Below are 14,719 nucleotides of genomic sequence, written 5' to 3' on the forward strand. Positions count from 1 at the left end.
AGACTTGGAACTCCCTCCCCACCCACCTTCGGCGAACCCAAGACCATCTCACCTTCAGGAAGCAGCTCAAGACCTGGTTGTTCGAGCAGTAACATACCCCTCTCCCCCAGCGCCTTGAGACCCTCCCGGGTGAGTAGCGCGCTTTACAAATGCCATGATTGATTAATTGATTGATTGACGTGTAGAAGTTCAGATGATACTCTGATGATGGGGCAGAGTTGGTGCAGCCAGGATGGAATGCAACAGTCATGCTAACAGCAGGTCTGGGAAGAAGACATCACATCTCTCAGCAGGATGGTCCCAACAATGGCTGCCTTTCAAGCACAGAATCCTGTTCCTGTTCACAACTGGCTGCCAAATGTACAAATATTCCAGCAGCCTGGCACCATAATAGCCTACCAATCGGGGTCTTTCTATGTTAGGATCCTACAGCGCTTAGGATCAAGATACGAAGGCAAACCCTTCACTGACTTAGGACCAGACATGTATATGCTTTACCATTGCAATTAAGATGGTTCACACTTCGATGCCATGTTGTCACTGGGAGTATTGATCAAATGGCAATGCAGTCTTCACGGAATTCCAGCTCTTACCGTGGTGCATTAATTATATAGTGGTTCAGTGTTCATGCTAGGGTGTGATGCTCTAGCTGGAATGCATTGATCACATTTGAATGCAGTGTTCACAGTGAAGTTGTGTTCCCTCATTGGGGTGCATTGATCACATGACGGTGCATGTGATGGGGCCAGTTTGCTGCCATCTCACCCCTTTCCTGTTGGTTCTCTCTTTAGGAATGCGGAGCGGATTCTTGGATACCTGAATACTCAAGTCTTGAGCCATGATCTGATCCCATCACATGTAAACTTCTCACACCTGACTGCCCAGGACTATCACGAGATGTATGGCGTGATCAAGACTGTCAAGGAGGACCACTTCCAGGACTTGGGCCTGGACGCCTGTTTGCTGGAAGAGGAGCTGAACAAGGTCTGCACCTGTCGCTGAATGATATGTGGCAGTTATGTCTTTGCATGCCAGCACACTAAGGTGGATGGTTGTTGTCCCTGTCATTTGCAGTATACAACACGAAGTGCACTCTCTTTACATGCACACACCTGTTCAGAGAATCGGTAAGTTGGAAGGAAGCTAGTTTCTCTAAAGTTCAGGCTTCTCAAGGAGCTACATGATGCAGACCGTGCTATAGAGTGCCACATAGATGTATGCAGTGCATCATGTACAGAAGAAGCCTCAGGATGCTTCTTAGCTACAGGTATTATGTAGAAAGAGATGGTCTGCTTTTTTACTCCAACTCGGAGAGTTATTTAAATCTAATGTTTTCCTGCTCCCAGAAGAAATAGCCCACCCTTCTCTCTCTTCATACCATGTCAGTCATAAGGAGTCAACCTATCCTGATAGCAGTGGGCTGGGTTAAACGGGTTTCTAACATTGCACCGCTGTGCATCCACGTTAACAAAGTCCTGTGTTTTGTACCCAGCAGACAAACATGAAACACAGGACAAGAATAACATTTTTCCAAGTGGGAAATAACATTAATGTTTTTGACCGAATATACATGAATTATACTTAGGTTAAACAGAGATGGGAAGACTTGCAACAAAAGTATAGGGCTTGGAGAGTCCTAGTTACACTGCCTTGGTGCAACCAAGTCACCAACACCGGTGCAGTGATGTTCCAAAGAGGCATGGGTAAATAATGCTACCTGAGTGCAAAGTCTTACGAAAACAAACATGTCTGCGAGCGTTGAACTGGTGGTTAGAACCTCGTCGTTGCTGCCCTCCGACTGGACTCGACAAAGCACGGTGGAGTCTGTCTGCAGGCGCCTGCCCCAGCTGCCTGGACGGCAGCACTTTACGGCACACATTCGCTTGATTGACAGCCATGTTAACCATTTTGCTGCTGTTCTTGGCTGCAGCGAGTTTCTGGCATACTACATTTATATACAAGTTTCGCTAAAAATACAAATGAGAAAGCTCTTTGTAATGGCCTCTCAATGTTAAAGTTAATCTATAAGCGTCAGTGTTTCAAACTGGAGCCCAGTCCTGGAAGTCGCTCCATCACACATTGTATGATTGGTCAAGTTATTACTTCAGAAACACTGGGGGGCAAATGTATCATATTATTTTGTTGCCCTTGCGTTATGCTAGGTAACGTAAGGGCAACACAACACTCAAGTCAGAATTACCAAACAACGCATGGCCACCTTGAGTGACACTGTGGTGCTTGGTAAATAGGAAGTAACTCAAGGCAGCACAAGTCGCTGCTTTGCATTACGCCGCCCCAGGAAGGCGTTCCATGCGTGAAGCGACGGTGCTCGCACCTATGGATTTTGGTGCATTCTTAGACTTAAAATTGAGTGGTAGACATGGGAATGCGTAAAAATACTATGCCATCCTAGGGAAGGCGGAACGAAGACAGTATGTGTATTTCTCCTCGTTTTTTCCTCTTTCTACATGTGCAGCACTTGTAGAAAGAGGAAAAAGCCTCAGAGGATTGTTTTTGTGCAGGAATGTGTCCCTTCTGGCACAAACACAATCCTGCCTACAATACAGGCACCCTTACACCATGACGGAAGGTTGCCTGCATTAGCACAAGGCAGACATTGTATGGTAGCATAAGCAAAGGACAAGAATGTGTCATACAGTGTTAAATATGGCACATTCCTGCCCTCTCCCCTTCTGGTAGGGCAGATCAGCAAGGTGTCTTTCTGAGCTGTGTTGCATTGACGTTTCATACATCTGGCCTGGGGCTTTTGCTGGGGAATCAGATTGTGTGACTGAAGAGAACATGGGACAATTAAATCACATGACATGAAAATCAATAAACTACTTTGAAAAAATGAAGTGGCATCATGGTGCTAAACTTGCACAGGGGAGGGGGCAGATGACAATCTGTAACAGCTAACACAACTGAGCTTTCATGAAACGATATGATCATTAATGCAGGGATGTAACTAGGGGATGAAAGAGAAGTGAAATTCAACTCTGGGCGCTATAGACATGAGGAAAAAGTGACCGCCTAAATGAAAGCACCTGAACCGAGGTACTGACGAAAGAGGCGTAGAAGCTGACCGAAGAACACTAGGACCAGGAAAGGTAAAGGCAGAGTTTTGTCTTCTAAGAAAGAGGATACTGAGAAAGGGAACTGGTTTTATTTAGGCTTCAGCCATGTTTTATTGTCTGATTGTGTATGTTTTGATGCTAATTGGTCATAATATCTGCAAACCCGAGTTAGATCAAATTAGAGGAGTCCTACCTAGATGAGAAAAGCACACTAGTCACATTGACATAAATGAACCACCTCTTTTCAGCAGCTTAACATAAATGACGTGGGGTGACGCCACTGCACTAGCCTGGACCCACAAAAGGACTTCTATATTGCACTTAACGACAAGAGTCTTGACAACCTCAGCAGGATCGGTGGCGGTAAACCAAGATCCAAGAGCATGCCAAGGGACACCAGGTACTACTGATGTTACTTGACAACAGGACCTAGGTCGTATCTGCATTTGATCTGGCAAAGTTGTCATTATTCTAAGCGTACATGGTAGATAAAAGCCATATGGGAAAGTGAAGGAATTCTTAACAAATTGTTCTACAATTTAGTTGTTCTTTTCTGACCAACAGTCAATGAAGCGAAATGATTGGATACTGATGACCAATGATTTGGTATAAATATTAAAGAATGTAGGAGAAAAAGCTGAGCCCAGTGAAATAAAACAGGACGTCGGATAAGGATTTGAGTGAAAGTGGGAAGGGAGAAACCCAAGAAAGTGAATGGTCAGTGAGAAGAGAACAGAACCAATTGAGTGCTGTGTGGCTACGCAGTTGGTGGACTCCTGGCGGCTGAAATTCAAGCGCGAGATGAACTTTTCTGACATTCCAGTTATGGCTGGATGCAGGAAGATAGATCTGAAATTGTGAGAATCGGATGGATAACAAATTGTCTCAAGAAACAACCTTCAGCCAATGTGTTGTCTTCTGCTTTGCTTCTAATAGTGTATATCACCACATCATTCTCATTTACCATTGGCAGAGAAATCCTACCTCTGTGAGCACAAAACAGCAGACCTGGAACTTTTCCATCCGGAATCTTATTTTTCACAGTGTGACCAACTTGTCCTATTGTGTTCAGTATTTATCATAGCACGTGTGCATGATGACTCTCCCTGTCTTGATGATGATCCCTTCAATTTCTGAGAATTAGAAGCAACACATCGACTCTATAAAGCCCACAGAATAAGAATGATAAACGCCACAAACTATAAGTACACTCAGTTGGTCTCTATGATGATACAACGTCTTTCAATTTTATTTGGACATGTATATATATACACTGACTGAGCATCACCGTACACTACACTGTCTGCACTTTTCACTACGTGTTTGTCTGCCATCATCTGCAAAAATCCTATGACATAAGATGAAATTGTTAATGAAGAAAACCTTAATATGAAATAATACAGTTGTTTTATTAACAGTACTGGTCATTGTTTTCAGTAATATTGCATATATTTCTGTTGTTTTGAACACCGCTATTAACGAACCAGTGCTAACAATTTTGAAATGGTTTCTGTGTGTTTGTCGCCTTTGTGTTTTTATTCATTCTAAACCGTTCTTCCTCTTGCACCCCATTGCCTGCCAGGGTGGTGCCCCTCCTTCTCTCATGGAATGCCTTGTTAATGTCCTCCTTCACACTGATGTCGTCATTCCTCTCGCTTTTCGCAGGCTGTACAAGGCACCGGGCTGGCTTTCATTGCCTTCACAGAAGCGATGACGCACTTCCCTGCCTCTCCATTCTGGTCCGTGATGTTCTTCCTGATGCTGATCAACCTGGGTCTGGGCAGCATGATTGGCACCATGGCAGGCCTCGTCACACCCATCACCGACACCTTCAAGGTGCGCAAAGAGCTGCTGACAGGTATGTGATACTCATTACTGACAGGCCATGGGGCCAACTGCTGCAGGGGTCCCTGGAGCCCCAGCCGACGCAGGTGTGCTGGAGTACCTCAGCTTTTACTGCTGGGCACCAAATCGCTGCTTGCTGTGCATACGCGCAAAAGTCCTGCTTCTCCGTGTGTGCGAGAACCCCAGTCTGCCGCCTGTGTGCCGGTGTTGCTGCGCGTACACTGCGAATAATCATCCTCTTCAGGTGCGCCGAAGGACTTCGATTTGCCTGTGGTTCGTTAGAGACCCCATAACAGCTTTAGTTGTACTATGAATCCCAATCCTGCACGTCTGCTGCAGATTGCTGCAGGTGAGCTGTTGGACAGCTGTCTGCTGCAGATGTGCTATTGGACAGATGTCTACTGCGGGTGCGCTGGAGAACGCCAACCTGCTGCAAGTGTGCGATAACCAGCTGCATGGTTTGTGTATGCTGGAGAATCCTGCAGCTGGGCTGAGAAACACACCCCGGTGCAGCTGGTTTGAGAAACACACCCTGATGCACCTGGGTTGAGAAACACACCCCGGTGCAGCTGGTGTGAGAAACACACCCTGATGCACCTAGGTAGAGAAACAGACCCCGGTGGAGCTGGGCTGAGAAACACACTCTGGTGGAGTTTGGATGAGAAACACACCCTGGTTCAGCTCGGATGAGAAACACTCCCCGGTGCAGCTCGAATGAGAAACACACCCTGCTGCAGCTGGGCTGAGAAACACACCCCGGTGCAGCTGGTTGAGAAACACACCCTGGTGCAGCTGGGCCGAGAAACACAGGCCGGTGCAGCTCGAATGAGAAACATACCCTGGTGCAGCTGGGCTGAGAACACACCCCGGTGCAGCTCAAATGAGAAACACACCCTGGTGCAGCTGGGCTGAGAAACACACCCCGGTACAGCTGGTGTGAGAAACACACCCTGATGCACCTAGGTTGAGAAACTCACCCCGGTGCAGCTGGTGTGAGAAACACATCTTGATGCACCTGGATTGAGAAACACACCCTGGTGCAGCTGGTGTGAGAAACACACCCTGATGCACCTAGGTTGAGAAACAGACCCCGGTGGAGCTGGGCTGAGAAACTCACCCCGGTGCAGCTGGTGTGAGAAACACACCCTGATGCACCTGGGTTGAGAAACACACCCCGGTGCATCTGGTGTGAGAAACACACCCTGATGCACCTAGGTTGAGAAACAGACCCCGGTGGAGCTGGGCTGAGAAACACACTCTGGTGGAGTTTGGATGAGAAACACACCCTGGTTCAGCTCGGATGAGAAACACACCCCGGTGCAGCTCGAATGAGAAACACACCCTGCTGAAGCTGGGCTGAGAAACACACCCCGGTGCCGCTGGTTGAGAAACACACCCTGGTGCAGCTGGGCCGAGAAACACACCCCGGTGCAGCTGGTTGAGAAACACACCCTGGTGCAGCTAAGCCGAGAAACACAGGCCGGTGCAGCTCGAATGAGAAACATACCCTGGTGCAGCTGGGCTGAGAACACACTCCGGTGCAGCTCAAATGAGAAACACACCCTGGTGCAGCTGGGCTGAGAAACACACTCCGGTGGAGCTAGGCTAAAAAACACACCCCGGTGCAGCTGGGCTGTGAAACACACCCCGGTGCAGCTGGGCTGCGAAACGCACCCTGGTGCCGCTGGGCTGAGAATCACACCCCAGTGCAGCTTGGATGAGAAACACACCCTAGTGCAGCTGGACTGAGACATATAGCTTCCTGATTAGTGCCTGTAAACCGCATCTGCTGCATGTCTTACTGACGCCATTAAACTATCCAATGGGGCATGCAGGACGGCGTGAGAACACTACTGTACGTCTGTTGCCCGATGGCTTAATGCTCAGTAACAATTGGAGGATTTTATTTGGTCATGCACCAAATATAATTCTAGTTCAGTTTCCTTGATCTGACATAATTAAAAGCGTCTGTGTGCGTGTTTGCGCGCGCTTGTGTGCTTTTTGCCACAGCTGATTATTTGCTTGGTCCAGATGGCCCAGTGATGAGAGGCTCAGGCGGCCAGTTTTGAGATGTCCCGGTAATTATGCTTTGTCAGACAGCCTAGTTTGAAATGTCTCATTTGTACCAGTATTGCTTGTCTCAGATTAATTATCCAGAATGTTTTTGATAGCCCAATCAGGGTTTTCAGAAATGCCCCAGTTTGAGCTTAGACATGCCTACAGGACACTTTTTATGTTATTCTAGATGCCCTAGTTTGGGCTGTCTGGTTGGCCAAGTTTGAGTTGTACAAGACGGCCCACTTGGGATTGACCCAGATAGCCATGAATTGAATGGTCGAGTAAAAGGGTTTATTCCAATGGCCCCCTTTTACTCTACCAGATGTCACAGATTGGCTGTCACAGATGGCACAGTTTGAATTTTCCTAAATGTGCCAATATTCGTTGTTTCTGATGGACCAGTTTTGGTCATCCCAGTAGGTCCACTCTTGGTTGTCCAAAAGGCCCACCTTTAGATTTACAGACTTTGTTGAATGATGTTTCCCATTTTTGATTTTCTCTTTAACTTTCCCTCTGCTTCTGTCTACAGTCAGCTGCTGTATTTTTGCCTTCCTGATCGGCTTGATCTTCGTCCAGCGCTCAGGCAATTACTTTGTGAACATGTTTGATGACTACTCAGCGACGCTACCGCTCACCATTGTTGTTATCCTGGAGAACATTGCGGTGGCCTGGGTCTATGGGACGCAGAAGTAAGAGGGACACACTTTTTATCTGTGCACTCCTGAGCTCTAGTCTCCTAATATGTACACACCTTAGTAATTCACTGGCAACCCCAACCTGTACACACCCGAGTAATGCATTTCCACTGTGAACTACAACACAGTTCAATCTCTTCCAAGCTAGAGACTTTCATGGCACACATCCCTCAGCAGACCATTTCACAGCCGCGCACCACCACGAAGTTGTGCACTCTCCAAGACTACAGCTCTGACTTACGCACTCGGGAGTTCTGTACTTTAAAGAAGTGCATTGATGACCCAGGCATCCCCACCTCAGCTAGGCATTCCAAAGCCTCCTAGCTTGGATTCCTGGAGCCCATTCTCTCCTGTCCTTCAGCCAACATCACCTCCCCTGGAGCCTTTCAGATGAACAGTCCACCAGCCAGTCCATTAAAATGTTAGAGAACCAAACAGTAATTTGCGTATTAGGCTTACAACCGGACACCCACATATCCAAACAACAAGTTAGTTGTTGTTAACCAATCAATTGATCAACTGGCAACCAAATAATCAGTTACGCTTTACAGTCAATCAGTCAGTCAATGAAGCATTAACCAAGCTAGCCAACTAACTTATCACCTGTCAATCAGCCTGTCAGGTGGTGGATTAGCTAGCTATTAAACTGTCCATGTAGCTGGCAAGCCAATCAGTCAATAAACCTTTCAACCACCGAAGACCAAGCAAAGTACTGTCAGTTAATCACTCAAACAGTCAATCATACAGCCTCATAGCATAACAGCCAACCAGACATGCTTCCAGTTGGTTAGATACTAATTTTTCCAGTTAGCTATTTAGTCAATAATACATCTATCAAACAATAATTCCATCCAGTCATACACCTATATATCCGTCCATCCAGTCACCCAGCCAGCCATGCAAGTAACCATCCCGTCATTCACCTGTGCCTCCAGTCTCTTACCAGCTAGGAAATCACGCAAACCACCAGCTATTCAGCCAGCCACCCAGTAAAACTAACAGCCACGGGGTCAGACATTCAGATTCAACTTGCCATTCATACACTCAATCAGCAATCCAGCCAGTTAGTCACTGAACCAGCCACATAACAAATAGGTAGTCAGCTAGTAACTCATTCAACCTATCATTCAGCCAGTTAGACAATCACTCAACCAGCTAGCCAGTCAGGCAATCAACTAGTCTATTTTACAACCAACCACCAAGCCATCTAGTTGTTGAGTCCATCACTCGATCAGCCAGCCATTCAGCTTGTGAGTCAGTCATTTAGTCATCTAAACATCCAGTCAGTCACCCTGTATCGGACTCACCAAGTGGACATGAAGTTATGATTGAGGGAGCTATTCTTATTGGCCGCCCCTTACCTATAACTGGTAAACATTTTCTCTTTCCACAATGCCATCGTCTGGGGAATGCCTAACCTTGCTTAAGAGATATCTATCTTCATTCACACTTCATGTGTTCTATCTGTGTCTATCTCTGACTTCCCTCTGCTTCCCTTCTGGACATTTATGCCTCCTTCCTGATGGCAGGAACCTCCATGCATACCCTTGGTGTTGCTAGCCAAACTTTCTTGTCTCGTCCCTAAACCTGAGTGTCTTTGTCTTGACCTCGTGTGGCTCTTTGTTTCTTCTAATGTTCTTCTGTCCTAATCTTTGGTACCTCCACCTGAAATTGCGGCTTTTCTTTTCTTTCCAGATTCATGGAGGAGTTAACAGAAATGCTGGGCTTCCGCCCCTACATGTATTACTTCTATACGTGGAAGTACATCTCTCCAATCTGCATGGCTGTGCTGTTGTTCTCCTGTGTTATCCAACTGATAAGAACACCACCAGGCTACAGTGCCTGGATCAGTGATCTGGTGAGTCCATGATCCCACCCCAACATCTTCACCAGGAATGATAAATTATTGATTATTATTATTATGAACTTGTAGTGCGCACAGCTACCCCAAAGGATTTTCTGGACCAGGGTAGGAGTAGTGAAAGATACAAAAGGAGCAATTGCGGAGTTAAAAGAACCATGTTATTAGGTCTTTGTGAAAAGCAAGGAGAGAAGATGAATTTTTCAAAGCAACAGGCAAGGCGTTCCTTAGTGTTGGCCGTAAATAGGAAAAAGACCGACCTTTCATGTGCGCCAGTTGGCTGTTTGGTATTGTGCAGCAAATGTGTGAAGTGGATCTCAGGAGTCAGGAAGGATGGTAAAGATGGACTAAGTCACAAAGGTATTTTGGAGCAGATCCAGTTTTAACTCTAAACCTATAATAGAGGACCTTGAACTACATATGGTTAGAGGCGATAAAGAAGTCTGGCCGCACTACCAGTAGCAGTCTATGGATCGTAGCTTTATCAGTTCCCAGGTGTAAAACATTGTCATAGTGTAAAGAAGGGAAGTCAAGGGCCTGGATCACAGACCTTTGAGCTGAGAAAGGGATCAGCCATAATTTATTTTTAGCCATTCAAGCACAGCAAAGCAGGTGGACGACATCTTAGCCACTTGTTTCATGGATAAAGCTTCGTCAAGGATGAAACTCTCATTTTTAACACTGTGAGAAGGAACAGGAGGGGTGCCAAATCCAGCGGGCGAAATGCTGCAGCCCCCAGAGATCAGGCCTTTTTCCTAAAATCATGATTTCGGTTTCGGCTCCATTCAGCTTGAGCAAATTATGCTGCACCCAAAAAAAGATTTTGCTCAAGCGTGCACTAACATCAGATGGCCCGTGACCCTTCACTGGTGAGAGGTAGAACAGGATCTGGGTGTCATCTGCATAGGAGAAGAGAGACAGCCCAGCGTTTCCAACCACCTCAGTTAGAGGACGAATGTAAATATTGAACAGTATAGGGCTCACCTCAGAGCCCTGTAGAACTCCATAGGTGGAACCATGAGAATTAGTCCTGGCCGGGCAGGAGGAGACCTGGAACGTTGGGTCCGTGAGAACGGTGTGAAGCCACTATGGGCTGTTTCCTCAAGACCCAGTGTCCGCAATTCCCCCAAAAGAATCTGGTGGGACACTGTCAAATGCCGCACTGAGATCCAAGAGGATGAGAGCCACAGTGTCACCCTCATTCAAGCGGTGCCTTAGTGTCTCTGTCACTCCCAGAAGGGTGGATTCAGTGGAAAAGCCAGCCCTGAACCCAAACTGAGAAGGATGAAGAAAGTTCTGTGGCTCCACAAAGGATGACAGTTAGGCATTAACATGCATCTCCAAAATGTTGGAAAAGATGGGAAGCAGAGAAATAGAAAGGAAATTCAAAAGGTTGGAAGAATCCAAGTTCGCTTTCTTTAAGAGGGGAATGACTATACCATGGTTCCATCTTTGGTGGACACCCCTTCCTTCAAAGAGGTGTTGAGAAGATCTATTAGCACTAATAGTAAGGAGGTATCCAGCTGACGCAGCAGACGGGGAGGGAGAGGGTCAAGAGGAGACCCTGATTTGGTGGACTGAAGGAACCGGTTGAAGGATACTATATTCAGTGGGGCCCAAGTGTCCAGAAGTGGTTGAGGGGCAACTGCAGAGATGGAACCAAGATTCTGCCTGGTATTGGACGAGTCAGTCTTGTCCAATTTAGCTCCTTGAAGGCTGTTATTCACCAACTGGGTGTGTGTATTAGCAACTTTGTCGTAAAAAAAGAGAGCAAGTTCCTCACATTGCTGATGTAAGAGAACTGTGATGGGCGCCAACCGTCCAGGGTCAGAGAGTTGCTTTACCATCTTAAAAAGAGTTTTGCCACAGTTTTTGTCTTCAAAATCTTTTGAGAGAAGAACTTGACTGAGGCCAATCAACAAAGACTGTGGTAGGCTTTTAAAGCATTTTTATAGGAGGTTTTGGCATCTTCGGTATAGGATTTTCTCCAATGCCTTTCTAAGGCCTTGCATAGCTTTTTCTCATGCCTTAGCGTATCGGTAAACCACCGTGCAGGGGGCAGCATGTACCTCAAATGTTTAGCTGCGAGCGGAGGACACTTTTGCACAGCTCCCATAAACCAGTTGTGGACACATTCCTGATCGATGATGGAAATAGGATCATGGCCAGGTCGGGAGTCACAGAGAATTTTAATAAGAGTAGGGACATTCATCGGACCAAGCTAAAGGGCTTGGAGGCACTTTTTAGGTCAGGAAGATTAAAAAAAATTGGATTGAGCAATTGCCCGGCCAAATGTGTGGGGCAAAGATTACATAATCGCAGGTTGAGGGCCTCCAGGTCTGCAATAAGTACTTTGCCGATAGTGCATTTGGGGTCTTCCAGGTGGAGATTCAAATCTCCCAAAATAGTGAAAACAAGCAGTGCCCTTCATGCTCCCCTGTAGCCACAACATCATCATCTCTGTTTCTCCAGATGAGAGTTGCTTTGCATGGCACAAATCAGATACGCTGTGCCCACCCATGGTATACCCAGAGTTGGGCCCTTTCTACATTCTTGCAGCAGAGTTGGCACTTCTCCCTTTGCATCCTCAGGGAACGGCTTCACATGAATGATGACTGGGTTCCCTGCTCATTAGATGCAAGTTTGAAGAGGTGCTTTACCCTGCCCTTTGCGCTGCAAGGAGCTCCATTTGCCCGAGTCTACACAGCAGCAAAGGACTGGTGTACCTCAGAATACTTGACATTGGGGCATGGAATCCACATTTACATGGTCTTTAGCAGCACACAGATGATGGTTGGAGATATCTATATCAATTTAAGCCCCTGGCAAGTATTCTGGGGCCGGATTTCACTCTGTCATTATGCAGCGCACCTCCACAATTATAGACAAAACCCAGAGCCTCTAGCTCCCCCTAAAATTAACAATCCAGCCTGGCCAGATGGACACGTTCCCTCTAAGCAGGAGCTCCAAGCAACCACAGACGTGTTTCAGCCTTGTTAGGTTTTACCAGTCAGGATCACATGGAGACCCTATGGTCCAGCAAGCTCAGGATTTGCACAGGGTTTACCCGCAAGCACCCGGTGCTCAAGGGCTTGACTGAAAGGCGCCAATCAGTCTGCACCATTTGTGCATACCCTGAGTGCATTCTAGGCCTCGATTCTAGCTCCTGCTCGTTGCTATTACTAACACAAGATCCAGTCATATGCAGATCATTCTTGGCACTGCGCCAAAGGGGGGATAGTCCAGCCTTGGCCTTGGCTGTCGGGTGCTAGCCACTGTGAAGAGAAACAAAAGCCCCCTCGGATGTGCTGTGGCCTCTTTGGGCTGCAGTGTTGATCAGTCTGGCACAGTGAACTCGGCCCCACAGCTGGACGCACTGACGCCGGTTACTCTGGGCCCGATTCACAGAACTAACTTAAGGTAAAATCCTAAACTTACTACCATTTTGGTATTCACAGAAGGCACTTACTCATTTTGGTATTCACAGAAGGCACTTACTCATTTCGGTACTCACAAAAGTTAGGACTCCTAACTTTAGGACTCCTAAATGCCTTCTGTGAATATCGAAAGTCTTAAAGTTAGGATTTTTCTCAGTTGAAGAGTAGTAATGTTAGAACTCCTAACTTTAGAACTCCTAAATGCCTTCCGTGAATACCGAAAGTTAGGATTTTTCTCAGTTTAGGAGTAGTAAAGTTAGGAGTCCTAACTTTAGGACTCCTAAATGCCTTCTGTGAATACCGAAAGTCTTAAAGTTAGGATTTTTCTCAGTTTAGGAGTCCTAAAGTTAGGAGTCCAAATCCAAATACCTGACTAACTTATCCACCACTTAAAATGTACTTGCATGTTTCACTATACTAATTCAACACTAATCCTCTATGGGGCCCAGAGTAGCGTGCTACCCGCTGAAAAAGCAATTCGACGCCTCGTCAGGGGTAGTAAGTGCTATATAAACATTGGGTTGTTGAATAGGGAAGAGCTGGGGTACCCCATTTTCCTGTACATGATCTTGAGTAGGGAAGAGCTTGCACATTCTTCTTTGTACATTGTGTTGGTTGTCTCACATGGGTTGTTGGCAGTGCTGTTGCATCACGTTCGCTTGTGCACAAAACGCTGGGACGTGATCAAGCAAAGAACTGCTGCCTCTTTGCTCCATGTGTGCATAATGCTGCGGTGACTGGTAGAAAAGAGTTGGTTGACAGCCTCCTTCTTTGTGCATAATGTTCATGGACGTCATGTAGGGGCTGTCCCCTAGCTTGTCTCTTGCGACTGATGCCATTGCACTTTAATCCCCAGGCCTCAAAGGTGGCAAACGTAGTGCCAAAAACAGAAGGTAAACAGTGCCCTGTTCCCTTTACATACTCGCACTGGGACATTACACATTATATTTTAATTCTGTAAAATACATTATTTCACCAGTATAATGTGCACAGTGTTTAAATACATCATTAACTGAAATACACAAAAAATTCACATTTCTAAACAACTTGTTGCAATGTTTCATATTTAGGAATATGTGAAAAATTATGGGTCTGAACAAATTCTCAACTCTGTTCTTCATGCGACTGATAGCACATTATAAGTGATGATGAATCAAAATTTATTAATATAGTTCTGATTCAATGTATGGTTTATAAGATTTAATTCAGATGGTCATGGCCACTATTGTTTTTGTAAATCTCTTCTGTCTGCGTCTTTGTGTGATTTATAAATACATTCTCTATGACATGTGTACATTAGGCTTTAGCGATGTCAATTATTGTTATATCATCAGGATTAAGGTTATGTGATATATCATAGTATGCAGGGTCAAAGGTCATGTGATGTGGCTAAGGTCAAAGGGTGTATGATGCGCACCCTCTACTGCCGGTATTCTGGATAAATGACTTCCATGATAATGTTGGGATTGGGAGTGGTGGTGTACATAATGTTTGGGTGCACGGTAGACAAAAGCTGGTCAGCCGTGGTCCGTTCAGGTAACAGTGGTGGGGCCATGTAAGGGGGTATTTCGAGGGACAATGCAGAGGGAAAATATATTATTTATTTAATTTCCCCTTGGCATCGTCCCTAGAAATCCCCCTTTACCTGGCCCCAACGCCCCACTGTTGTTACCTGCATGGACCACGGCTAAAGCTGGTGTGCTCCATACTTTGTGTACTTAGGAATGGGCATGATATAGTGAGGAG

At 46.2% G+C, this 14,719-nt stretch overlaps 1 protein-coding gene across 2 annotated transcripts in view; it reads left to right on the top strand.

Moving 5' to 3' along the window:
• The window catches only part of SLC6A17 (solute carrier family 6 member 17), a 138,826-nt gene that overhangs the window by 111,152 nt on the left and 12,955 nt on the right, over nucleotides 1-14,719 (top strand). Inside the window, exons 7-10 of one of the 2 annotated variants that reach the window (XM_078641311.1) lie at nucleotides 792-984; nucleotides 4,743-4,935; nucleotides 7,510-7,669; nucleotides 9,371-9,533. In XM_078641311.1, the coding sequence (XP_078497437.1) occupies nucleotides 792-984; nucleotides 4,743-4,935; nucleotides 7,510-7,669; nucleotides 9,371-9,533 (709 nt within the window). The remainder of the gene's footprint in view (nucleotides 1-791; nucleotides 985-4,742; nucleotides 4,936-7,509; nucleotides 7,670-9,370; nucleotides 9,534-14,719) is intronic. The other variant, XM_078641312.1, reaches the window with a different exon arrangement.

This window comes from Lissotriton helveticus, chromosome 5_1 (genome assembly GCF_964261635.1).
Source record: "Lissotriton helveticus chromosome 5_1, aLisHel1.1, whole genome shotgun sequence".
NCBI classification, from domain to species: domain Eukaryota; kingdom Metazoa; phylum Chordata; class Amphibia; order Caudata; family Salamandridae; genus Lissotriton; species Lissotriton helveticus.